The 12,897-nt window shown below is 42.9% G+C and overlaps 1 protein-coding gene across 4 annotated transcripts in view; it reads left to right on the top strand.

Moving 5' to 3' along the window:
* The window catches only part of MARCHF8 (membrane associated ring-CH-type finger 8), a 99,255-nt gene that overhangs the window by 16,734 nt on the left and 69,624 nt on the right, over positions 1 to 12,897 (top strand). For all 4 annotated transcript variants that reach the window (XM_075025943.1, XM_075025945.1, XM_075025944.1 and 1 more), the window contains exon 2: positions 5,690 to 5,868. In XM_075025943.1, coding sequence (XP_074882044.1) covers positions 5,773 to 5,868 — 96 coding nt within the window. In that variant the 5' untranslated portion in view covers positions 5,690 to 5,772. The remainder of the gene's footprint in view (positions 1 to 5,689; positions 5,869 to 12,897) is intronic.

Here is a 12,897-nt window from a genome sequence, read left to right as displayed (position 1 = left end):
CACGAGCAGGTGGAGGAAAGGAGGAACTGAGATAATAAAGGGAGAAGTTGCAGCTGAGCTAGTAAACAGTGCAAGATACATGGGCAGAGGCGTAGCTGTAAATAGCAGTAATCCAGAATTATATCTGCCTGGTCTGAGTACAAGGGTTCTTTTCACTTCTAACATTGTACTCACCCTGAAATGTGAAAGGTAGTGCAGGGAAAGAAGTGTTAGTTTCTCTCCCTTAAGCTCCCTTGAATAGATGTTTGTCAAGTTAACAAAGGTATGTGAAGTGCATAAGGCTTGATAACATCTCCTAAATAATGCTGTTAAGAAAGTACTGATTAAGCTGCAGTAAAGCAAAATGAAATGCAGATGCAGGATCCTCTTTTTGAAAATGCACATCTGTCATCTCTAGAAAAGGATTATGTAAGTTACATTAGTAGGGGAGGATTCTGGACAAGCTCAAAATAAAATAAATAAAAGCTTCAAACTGGAGCCAGCACAAGCTAATAGGATTGGAAATATTTGCAAATATGGAAAATGTAGTGTACAGAAAGTAGGCATAAGCTATATCCAGCTGAAATGTCAGGGTAGGTAAGGAAAGTTAAGATGCACACAGGAATTTGGTAAGATCACTGAGTGATGTCTTCTGTTACCTTCAGAACAACAACAACAAACCAAAACCAAAGGATTTTTTTTATGGGGCTTTGAGATTTTACATCAAGACCTCCAGCAGAAAAACAGATTCCAAATCTGCATTAATGGATTATTTCAAGTCTCACTAGGAGAAAGTAAGCCAGCTGATGAAGATGTTACACCATCTAGCAGCAGTCAGAGGTTTCTTCAGAGGGTTTCCATTCCTGTTTGGGTTGGTCACGTTTCATGCTGCTTAGAGGGGAAGTTTCAGAAGACCAGAGTTCATGGCAGTGATCCACAAAGCCTTGGGGCAGCACTTTTCAACCTGCAGCTGGTAGGTCCCCTGAAGTCCACAGACTGCGTCCATTCCATGGCAGGATTGTCACAGCAATGCACGGTGCTGCAGTCTGGATTACCTGCACAGCAGCAATCTGTTGCTTTATTTTTAACCCACCCACCCTGCAACAGATTGTCAGACCATTGACCTATGTGATACAGCTCACTGTCATTAATGGGGACTAGGGGAGTTGAAGAAAAGTGTAAGAAGCCTTGGGGCAGACCGGAATGACTCACAGTTGAAAATCCTTCCAATTCCCTTCTGTTAGTGACTATCATCTTGCTTCTACCACAGGTTCCAGGGTTTATCTTTCACACACAAAAGACAGATTCTTTTATAATCCAGAATACCTATTGTACTTTAAATAGAAAAAAAACCTGACGTATTTTACTGCTATTTTTTTCCCCATCCTATGAGTAATGCAAAGCATGTGTACGTACCTACATACATCCTCAGGATGCTTTTCTCTTAGTAAGGCCTGTATACATCTGTAGCCAGTGCCGCTAGAGCTCCAGAGCTTCTGCTGAAGTTCTCCAGTGTCTGCCATGTAGCAAGGGAATATGGTGGACTTCCTGAAGTGTAAATGACCTAATAAAATCTGCAGTTCATATTGCGTGTTTTTAGGTTCTGGTAGATACCAAACCATAGACAGGAAACCCTGATTTGTGCTTACTTGCCCCGGTCTAGCTGGGAATTGTTAGCAAAGAGCAGTTTAGCCTTTATTTTGGAATGTGTAATGGGCAGAAAAGCTGCAGTGGGTGGCAGGTGAGGGATTACAAAATAGCTTTCTCCACCTGGGTTCTTCCAATGGCACTTCTCACTGTAACAGTCCGGCAATTTTACAGACTGTTAGGTACATCTCGTGGCTGACTTATGTTCTTGTTTTGTCACTTGGGAAACTGAGGTCCTGACGGGGTGGATGATGGAAGTGGGGTTTCAAGTGGTCTCCTGCCTGCTTCTGCTATAATGAGGTTACCTGTTGTTGTCAGCTGTCCCCTCTGATGTACTTAGTGCTGATAACCCAGAGGAACCTAATTTTCTGCTTCTGTTCCTGGCAAGAGATGTACTGCTCAGGGGAATGCCCCAGCCCCCAGGCCCAAGTCATGTGCATGTTTTTCCTTCCCTTTTTCTTCTTCTCAACTACCTTCAGAGACACTTTGTCTCATTTCCTCTGAATCTGACTGTTCTTGCTGCAGCTTCATGGTTCTAGCAACGTAATGACCCAGCTGATGTGGTTCCAGGTGTCTGCTGGCATTTTTAGTTACTGTTTTGCCTGCCCTGCAGAAAGCAAAACTGCACTACCTGGATGTGTGAAATCTTAGCTACACTGAGCTAAGATCTCCTGTGGGCTCTGAGGCCAGGATTTTGACATCTTTGAAATGGTGTTGGTTTCTGAAGGCTCTCCGCAATGGCAGTATGGCTGGAATCCATTTTGCAGGAACCAGTGTGGCTATAGATAAGGGGAACAGTAGAGCTTCAGACTGCCCTCGGTCCTGGCATTCCCATGTGCCCCAGAGAGGTTTGCAGGAAACCTCCCTGGACAAGAGCAGTAGTCTGTATTTGCAGCTTATTGGCTGTTGGCAGCATCAGTAAAGAAATTTCTAAAGGGTCCAGCTGTGAGAACAGGCTTAAGTTTTATTATGGTCTGCTGAATGCCAAACTGCTAAGAGAGGTTTTCTTTAAGTATTTTACTCCAATGAATGATATGTGAACAGCTGCAGAGGCAAGAGAACAGGAATCCTCTTCCTTTGCAGGCAGATGATGTGGCTGGTGCATGTACCCTCTCTCTCCCTATCCTGCCATCCCATGATTACTTCAGTTTTCCAGGCAAGGAGCTGGAAAGTCCTTCCTCTGTGAACAGAACAGCATCTACACCGGTGATTGTGGGACTTCCCTTGCATTTGGTTTATGAACCAAATACCACACAAGAGAGGAGGAAGCTGAGCCCTTATCTGCCAGCTCCTCAGCGAGTGTACTCAGCTGTTGGGTGGAGGTGCTGTAGTAGTGAGGAACCCTCGCTTTGTGTGTGGGATGGCCTGAACATCTAACTAGAATCCTGAAGAGAGGGGAGTACCTAGGAGCGGTCCCCTTGCCTTAGTATTTCTTCACTGGGGGTCTTTTCGGCAGGCCCCTGGTTTGATGTGCTTGAAGCTTGGATCCCTCTTTGCAGGTGCCCTACTCCTCACCCCTGGATCAGGGAGCACGTGGTGTTACCTTAGCTGTGCAAAACATCTGTGGAGCTCGTCGTAACTTGCTTTGTGTTGAGTGGCATTGCTTTTCTGGCATCCTTGTCTGTTTGTACTTGGTCCTGCAGATGGTCCGTTGATTCATGTAACTTTATCCTTTAATTAGCACTGTGGAGTTAACGTGCTTCAGGTTGATATGGACAGGCTTTCAGTGTGTGAGTTGTTACGGACCTTCCAGATTGGGGATGCTACAGTATGACATCTGGGTTAAGTTTAGAGCTTTTTCTAAGCCTCTCTTGAACAAAGGCAGGCTTTATTAGAGCGTCTGCCAGGCTTCTTTACCAGAGGAGGGCTGTTCCACATCATCTTTGAATATCTAATTGGATTATATCTGCTGCTTGAGCTCTTTCAAAGAATTCTAACACAAGCTGTCCTCGAAGTACCTGCAGAAAAACTGGATTGACTTGTTTCTCATCATCAGAGGCATTTAACTGTTTTCTAATAATTTTCCTTGTTCTCTTTACGGTAATAATGTGTCCTTGCCTGCAAGCGCAGAACCCTTTTTGAGGGGGACACAGAGCAGGGTCCATGTCCTTCCCCTTGGCTCAGCTATCGCTGGCAGTAGCACAGAACATATGACCTGGCATATTTTCATTGAAGCTTAACGTTCTCTGGATTTCATTGCCTTATGTTTTCTTGGGAAAATACCTTCTCTTCCTGCTTTGTTTATTGCAGTTTGATATTCCTGTCTCAGCCCACATTTATCTCTCCTCTGGCTTGGCTCCTTTAGAGGATGCAGCTAAACAGGTGTGTGGAGGACCTGGAGAGGTTCTGTGTTTTCTCTTTATGCTGAGGTTCAATAGTGCTGCTAAGTCCCATGTTTCCCTCTGTCTTCCAGTAAGGAATTGGCCTTGTTGTTGCTTGTTTATGCATATGGATGTGGTTTATTTTTAAAATCAGGAATGCCTAGAAGTTATGGAGGCATTGCCTTCAAAGTTTTCAGGCATGCTTCATGATGCACCGTCTTGGTATCTATGGAAGTAATATAAAAGCTGACCGCTTGTCAGTAAGGCTTCTGAATTTGGCTGAGTGCTCTAATGGGCAGATAGCATCATCCAGCAAATGGAGTGTGTGATTGGGAAGCAGCAGGCATTGCTTGCATTTTTATTTTTGCTCTTGACTTGCTTTATGACCTTTGATAACTCTTTCCCCCTCAGTGCAAAAAGGATACTGAGCTATGCCTGTATAAATTGCCTTGGGATATGTAATTTTTTTTTTTTGCCTTCTAATCAAAAGTAGTCAAAGGATTTGATCCTGTTTTCATTTTACACAACTGCAGTATTCCTGTGGAGTCTAATGGAAATAGAACCAGACCAGCATCTTTTGCAGAATCAAAAACCTAGGAAGCTTGGCCTATCTTTAAAACTTCCAGTTAATTAAATATTCAATTAAAAACGTGTGCCATATAAGTTAAGGGTATGCGCCAAGTGCTAGGCTATACTGCTTCCAAATTGTTAACATAATATATAGGGCATCTATCTGTTCTCCGTTTTCTGCTTTCACAGATTCAAAAACAAAAAACAAAAAGTTGATATGTTATGGAAACAGAAGAACAGTGCATCATCCAGTTGCCCTATTTAGTGTAGTCCCCGCTGTGTTAATTCCCCTCTAATCCGTTCCTTAAACACAATTGATTGTATCTCATTTGTGGCAGGTTACATTCCAAATAAACACTCCATGATCCTACGTGTTTCAAAAAGCTTTTTATTTAATGTAACTTTGCTAATCTAATAAAAGGTATGGCTAATTATGCCTGCCTTTCAGATTAGTGTTGCCAATTTTGGCTAATTTATGTCTATCACTGTCTTTCCTATGTGTAATGCTTCCCTGTTGTATTAGTAAAAGAAGGATAAAGTGTGTGTAGTCCAGTGGATTCCTGATTCCTAGCAAGGGGTTTTGATTATATTATTCACTAATAGCCTTAAGAAGGGAATAGCTCACATGATGCATCTTCCTATTGCCAGCTGGTACATGTTTATATGAATGACAGGAGCCAAATGCAGTATACTGACTGTTTTTAACCAAAGCTTCAGCATTCAGCCTGATTCAGGATGATGCCTGAGGCAGTTTGATCCAGTGTGGTGGGTCTGGGAGTCTGGGAAAATCCTTGCACGAGCTTTGCTCTCTGCACCTCCAGGTAGCATGCACCTGCTGCTCCGCTTGGAGAGCTGCTCTTCCTCCTCCTCTCTATCCACGTAGACTCACACATGACCCCTGCCCTCTGGCTCTGCTCTCGAATCACTTTCAGAACTGGTTGATAATTTATTTATTCATTCATTTGCATGAACTCTGCTCTGACCTGTCTAGTTCTAGTTCTTTAAAACTCCTGTGTCGTTTCTCACCCAGCCAGTGCACGAAACTCCCTCCTGTTCAGAATCTGGAGGGGAAAATAAGAGGTGCATCTTGGTCCAATTGAAGGCTTAGCTTTAGTTTAGAAATAATTGCATTTTGAGCTACTTAAACATCATCTAATATTTTTATTTTTTAGGTGCAAGGCCTGACAATGGCACCGAATGAGCACTGCCTTCAAGCCTCCTTCCTGTAAATGATAGGACCAAACAAGGCGGTGTGATGAACATGCCACTGCATCAAATCTCTGTCATTCCAGCTCAGGATGTTACCTCTTCCAGAGTCTCCAGGAGCAAGACCAAAGAAAAAGAGGAACAGGTATTGTCAGATATGCTTGATTTTTCACAGGAAGTTATGTAAGTATAAAATGATAGGGGTTATCAAATCAGACCTGATTGTGTTTCAAAGCCCCAACTCCTTGCATGACTGCTGCTTTTAGTGAAGATGAATGTTACCGAATTATCTCTTTATTCTCATATTTGCTATTTTAAAGCAGCTACCTGCAAAATTCTAGAAATTGTTGTTGAGTAACTTTTGCAAAATGCAAGCTACGACTTTTCTATTTTGCATAAGAATTCAAGGCAGGTAGGGATTTCATATGAGGGGTCTAGTACCATTTTCATGGAAGCTGTTACAGGTGTACTTTACCTTTCTAAAAGAAAAATAGTATGGGGTATGAACCCCTATATGCAGCCATGCATCCTGTTTTCCTTTGCTCTTGGCAGCATCTAGTAGCCATGTTGTGGTTCGTATTGACTGGAATATCACAAGGAAGAAAATACACACCCATGTGTATACTTACTGTGCTGTTTTCTGGAGATAACTATTTGTATTCTTAACTTGGGAGCATGTGTGTGAATGGAATAATTTTGAGGTCTTGTTGTGGTACTAATGAGAACTGAAATACAAAAATATCTGAAGTATCTAATGATTATAAGTCTATTAGAATCTAATTAATAGGCTACTTACCAATTTTTAATAACATACTATGTCTAGTCTTCATGTGTCAACCTTATTTACCCCTGGACTATGTGTCTGATCCAGCCCAAAGACCTTAGTGTGCATCATGCTTTAGTGTATGCTGTACTGCATTGAATTTTACATTATCTGTCAGTTCCACAGAAACCTCTTTGTGGTTTTTTAGCTTTACTCTAACATAAAATCAGGTCAAGAGAACATTTACATTATGGTACAACTGCAGGGCTTGTTTTGTGGACTGCTCAGCAGTGATTAATTCTGAGGAGATCTAGGGTGATACTGATTACAGTTAGGGCGTAGCTTAAGTGTAAGGGACTGGAAAGGCACTGTCATGTTACAGAAAGGGATTCATTAAGAATAACTCTGGGTAGGATAAAAGAAATTACTTCTGATGTGTTAGGATCATCTGCCCTGACTAACCTTCTCACCTGTCAGCTGTCCAAATTGCACCTCCCAAAGTCACCAGTGAGTCAGTAAAAATAAATTGTCCCGTTGTTGGTTTTTTGGAGTTCTCTCCTTAGTAACATCTTAAAATGGATTCTAGCCCTTTGGATTCTTAAACTAGTAATTAATTAGGCTGGCATGCTGCTGCTTTTGGTTGCCAGGACTAGGCAAGAAGTTATCTTCACAGATGAGGTGCTCTAAATCCATAAAGCACCTTGTCTCAGGAGTCTGCTGGAATCTCTCACTTCCCACCTGTCACACGTAGTCACTGTCTGGGCAGCTCTCTAGGTTAAGAGGGCTCTGCTGTTTCTTCCCTTTGGTCCCCCTCCCATATAGAAACTAACTGTGCTGAGAGAGTGAAACAGCCCCTCTGCCAAATGCAGGGCAGTGCTGTGAATTAACTACCCTCCCCTGGGATGATGGGGATTAAGAGGCTGATCAGATCAGAACTACTTGTGGTAATTGACCATGCAATGAGCCTAGAAGTGGGAGTCCCAAGTCTCCTTCTCAACCTGTTGTTCTTCATTTCTGATACAGTGACTTCAGTGTTAACAAATTTCCCCTGTGTTTGCTTCATGGTAACTAGTTGAAACGTTGATTATTGTCTCCCCACAGCCAGGCTGCTGTTGTACTTTCATGCCTTGGGACATTTGAAACAAAACAGAATATTTATTTAAATATGTGCAATATTGCAGAGGAAATAATGGGGACTGGGACTATGCAAGCAAAAGATTAGGCAAACCTGGAAACGCTTCACGTTTTCCAAGTCTTGTCCTTCCTGTCTCCGTCAGTATATTCATTCATCCCCCAAGTGTCCTGTATTCTGCCAAAACCACAACTGGAACAGCTGGAGCACTGGGTGAACTGCCTGCTGTCCTTGATGCACAACTGTAGTGACACTGCGGCTATTCCTGTGCACGTGAGCCACAGCCTGGCCCTTGTACACTCTTGCCTGCTCCTGCAAACTGCATTGTTTCTGGTGTTAACCTTTAATGCTGGATCTAATGAATGAGCTGGAGGGCAGTCACGTTGTTAATGTGCTGACTTTGACCAATCCAGTTAAATTTTCATATTGCATCAGTTAGGACGTTCAAGGCTAATTGCGAGTCAGAGTCCCTGTCAACTCTTGGGTGCAATCAGGATCCGCTGGCCATGACTGTGAGTTTTGCTTATATTTAAAGTATACAGTAAAGGGAGATAGGGTGCAAGAGAAAGAAATTGTAGATTATCACTGCCATATTTTTAATCACTTCAAACTGCCTGCTTTCTGTTTGAGATGGAAGCCACTGCAAGATAAAGAGCAGCATGCGGAGCGAGTATGATCCTGTGTTGAGCAAATCTGCTGAGCAGTTGTAGATGATTTTTGTGCCCTAGGTAACATCTGTTGTACAAGAGAAGGACAGTAGGTAAAACTGAGAAAGAAGGCATTTACAATTCTGTTTTGTATGTTCAGTACAAAGTAAGTGTAACTTCAGTATTTTCATACTTCAGTTGCATAACTTTCCATTATGCAACACAGCTCGCAGTTATTTCTTCATGTTGTGGATGGCCTAGACACAGTTCTGATGGATTTCTGCAAAAACATATAATAGTTTTTCAGGAACAAGTGCAACATTTCACAGTTTGATTCAAGTGCCATGATTTTCTTACCTTACCTTTACTATGTAATAGAAACACCCCTTACCTTTTCTGCATAGGAAGAACAGTAAGTACCTCAAACAACCATGTTCACTGTGGTCTTAAAATGTTTTGAGTTGTACAAAGCCACTTGCCAATCTGAACAAAATCAAACAACCCCTAAACCACAATCAAAACCAATATTACTACTTCAAAGATAAATATATAGTTTTGCTTTGTAATACCAGGCTATGTTCTTAGACCAAGTGTGTTGCCAGGTGTGTGCTTTGTAGATTGAGCAGATTCAATGTACATATCTCCCCTGTTTATTACGAAGCTCTGGCTAAAGCCAAGGTGAATAAAGGTAGAATGTCAAGTAGCAGATGAAATTTGGTCTTGCTTTTGTTCGTGCTGTTTCAAACTAGACCTTTGGCTTGTCTGTACCTGCATCCTGCATTGTAAGAAGTCCTTCAGAGGAAAGGCTCAAGAAGCACAGCAGCAGAAAATGAAGTACCTATGTGCCTAGAAAGACAACTTTGCCAGTCTGTGAAAAGTCAGTGTTTGTCCTATTCCCCAGAAGGAAGATGCTTTCTATCCTGTTCTGTTATCTTTTGCGATTGTGGATGTGTTTAATTATCCACATTTGTAGTAGAGGTGCAGAGGAAAAATTCTTAAGCTGAACAGTTAGATCTCTTACTATTTCTTCTCTTTCACGCTTCTGGTCAAGATGTGGCTCTTGTATTTCAGGCTAAGGCTTGACTGGTTTTAGTAATAGTTTTCCTTGCTACAAGAGCAGGTTTTCTGGGCTAATGATGTGTGACTAACAGTGAAGAACAGCAAGAAATTCTTACCACCTTTATCATTACAACCCAATTTTTCACATTGGGTGTTCTATAGTCCCTAGGCATGCCTCATAGCAGATTAACATGTAGATTCAATACCTGTGGAAGTCTTGGGCAAAAATCTACTGACTTTGAAGAGGTGGTAAAAGGCAAAGCTCTTGTCTACCATTTCTGTTTTAAGTCCTCAGTGATATGTATAAATAGCAGATCCTGGTAGATTCTGATTTAGGTTAGTGTAATTTTCAAGATTTAAAATAGTTGAAAACTGTCATTAATAGCAGTCTTTCATGAAACTTTGTCCATTTCCCTAGTAAAAATGGTGAAGGTCATAAAGGGATTATTACTCTTGCATTTAACTCAGATGAACTGTTAGCTTTAAGGGCTATTAATAACCATCATTAGCTTCTTACTTATCCTTCACTAGGAATAGCTTCATACTTACCTGATTTAAGGGAGAGTCACTTTTATTGTTTGCGAGATGCTACACCCCCCCTACCCCACCCCCCCACCCCCACTTCTGTTTGGTGGGTAACACGCTGGCAACGATGTTTCCCGATGTATCCAAAAGCTACCAGCTCTCAGGATTTGGACTGGAAATGAGGAACCCATGCTGGCATGTGATTGAGGTGTTGCTCTGGTTTTGTTCTGCTGCACCATTGCCTATTTGAGGGCTTTGTGCCTCGCTTGTTGAAGCGGGCTGATGTGTACCACAAGTTCTTAGTAAATGTTACTGCAGTGGGTGAAGCTCCCTGAGCAATAGCTTTTACACTGCTCTTCTAAAAATGTGTAACTTCCCAACCGTGCTCTACTGTGCTATGATCTCTGCAGATCTCATAAGCGGATCAGGGATGGGTGGGATCAGTGTTTGAACGAGAGATCATGAGGTGTTGGTACAAGTCATTTTGGCTGCGCAGTGCTCACTCTTCTCAATGGCCTGCACCTGGGAAGCAATACTGAGTTGTCATCAAAGATCATGTAGCATTTGTCACACAAGCAAATGAATATTCTAGTCAAATATAAACTTGCTAATTCCACTTGATCGACCGAAGCTCCCTTCTGTCCTCTGCTCTAGAGGAACTACCTTCTTGCCTTCCAAGTGCTGTGTAGTATTACTGGCTGCTATGGGCTCAGCAGAGATGCTATGATCTTCTCAAACATCTCCAGGTGCTTCTCAAAGCTGTCATCTTGGAGATACTATGACCACCTAATTTGTCTGGATGAAATTATGGTGAGAGAAGTACATTGTGCTGGATCTTGCTAAATTTCTTCTGCCTTCTTAATGATCTCTTGCATCCTATAACAGCAAAGGCATTATGACCTATTGATTCAAACAAGCCATGTCTTACTGGAAAAGCAGGACTTCCTTGAAGAAGAAGAAAAAAAGCAATAGATGCACTTGCAAGAATTTTTAGTCATACATCAGTAGCACAGATACAGAAGCACTCTCTGACCTTTTCCATTCACTTTTCGGACTTTGAGCTGTGAATGTGGGCTCTGACTGTCTGAACTTGATCCAAATACTCAGGCTTTTTTTAAGGCTCTGTGTGTTTGATTTTGCTTCCCCATTGAACCAAATCACTCATTAAGCAGCCATGCTGCAAATCCTTTGAGAATTCCACCCCTTATTATTTTTATACTGAGATTTGTGTGGTTTTGTGTAGCTATGTTGTATATTAACACTGGGCCTGGCATTTTTCCTTTATTAAATTTGCTTTGTATAGAAGCTGGTTAACTATGGAAGAGTTTTTGTCTGAGTATCCTGTAACTCTTCCATGGGAAGCAGAATGTCTCCTGCTGTACTGCTTATAGCCTTAGCCTGAGAGTGGGAATGGCAAAGTCCTTTCCTGACAATTCAAATCTGGGCTTTTACTTAGCGTGTTTTTCAATGGATCATAAAGCATTTCTCAGAAAAAGTTGATGTCATGCTTCCGACTTTCTAAAAAGTAGCAGTTAGACAATTTTTTGACAGAGCAGACAACCTGTGACGGAAGCACCCCGGAAGAGCTGCAGTGAAAATGCTTTCATTTCTGCAGTGTGGGAGCAGGTAGGAATATTTCCCAGACCTCGTCATTTGAGAATACACCAGATGACTGAGACCATTGTAACATCCTTCCGAATTGTATCCCTCAGCGATGCTGTCGTGCTGAGAGTGTGGTATTTCCTTGGCTGATTTCTATGCTAAAACAGACATTTTAGTACATGTCTGTGTAGGAGCAGGTGCCTGAACATACTCCCATTCCGATTACCTTTAGCAGGTAAACAGTCTAGTGAGGAGCACTAAGTAAATAGGAAAATTGCTTGAGAAACTGCTTCACGCCAAACGCATCTCTTTTCTCCATGGGTGCATTTGTACACACTTGAACACCACCCTGCTTGTGATCTCTCCATTTGGTTATTAGGAGAGTTGTTCTTGTGCTTGTCAAGACAAGTTAATTGTTACTTGCATCAAACCCTTCCTGGGCATAGCACTTTGCAGTTGCTGTCAGGTACCCCTGCGAACGTGCTCTCACAGGGCATTGCCTATTTCTTTACTCCTATAAACATCTTGGCATCTGGCAGTGGTGTGAGTGCCTGAGGTGCTCCTTCTGCCCTTGCCTGCCTGCCTTCTCCCCATGGGCAGTGTGGTGCCAATACAGGCAGTTGCCACCGTTCCTGCCCCTTGCCGACTTCAGGGCTTTCTTCTCTCCCACGTGTTCCTGCCAAGAGCACCACTAACCTCCCCTTCTGTGTGGTACTGGGGAAACTGGCAAGAAGCACACAGAGTGCAGCCAGCCCTGGATTAAACCAGTGGTCTGGAATTTGGGATTTGTTTGTCTCTTACCGCCCTGCTAGACAGTGTTGGGCAAGTCCCTTGGGTGCCTGTGCTATCCTTCCTCCCATCTGTGAAAGAGGGCTAGCACTGTTGACTAGCCTTGTAAAGGGCTTCAGGTATATGGATAAAAGCTGAGCACTAGAAGTGTTTGTCACTAGTTCCTTTGAGATGACTGCTTTGCCGAGTCCCACTCTGCAGGCGGTTCTGCTGAGCCGGCCCAAAGCTCTGCTGCAGGACGTGGTGGGCACGGGGTGTGTGGAGAGCAGAGGGGTCTTCCTCCTGCAGGTAGGCATCGCTTGATCTCAGTCGTGGTGAATGTGCAAAATGCTGTGACCTTCCCAAATCCGTTCTGTTCTTTTTGTGCTTGAGTGCAGGATGGGAAGCTGGTCCTCTTGAGCCCCTCTTGGAAGCTAGAGCACGGTGCTTCCCAGCAAACCCTGGCTGAAGGGTGAAGAGAGGAGGCAGGAAGAGAGAGGGAGGGAACAGGATGGGAGGGAGCTGCTCCTGCTGGAGCAGTCCTAACAAAAAAAAGTTGGATCACGCTGTTTGATTCTGCATTGTGTTTGTCTTGGAGTGTGTACAACATGTGTGTGTGAGGAAAAGAGCAGATGGCTTCTGAGTGGAGATGAATTACAAAAGGCAAACTGTGGGAAG

This window comes from Buteo buteo, chromosome 4 (assembly GCF_964188355.1).
Source record: "Buteo buteo chromosome 4, bButBut1.hap1.1, whole genome shotgun sequence".
Taxonomy (NCBI): Eukaryota; Metazoa; Chordata; class Aves; order Accipitriformes; family Accipitridae; genus Buteo; species Buteo buteo.
This window is presented reverse-complemented; position numbering and strand designations above follow the sequence as displayed.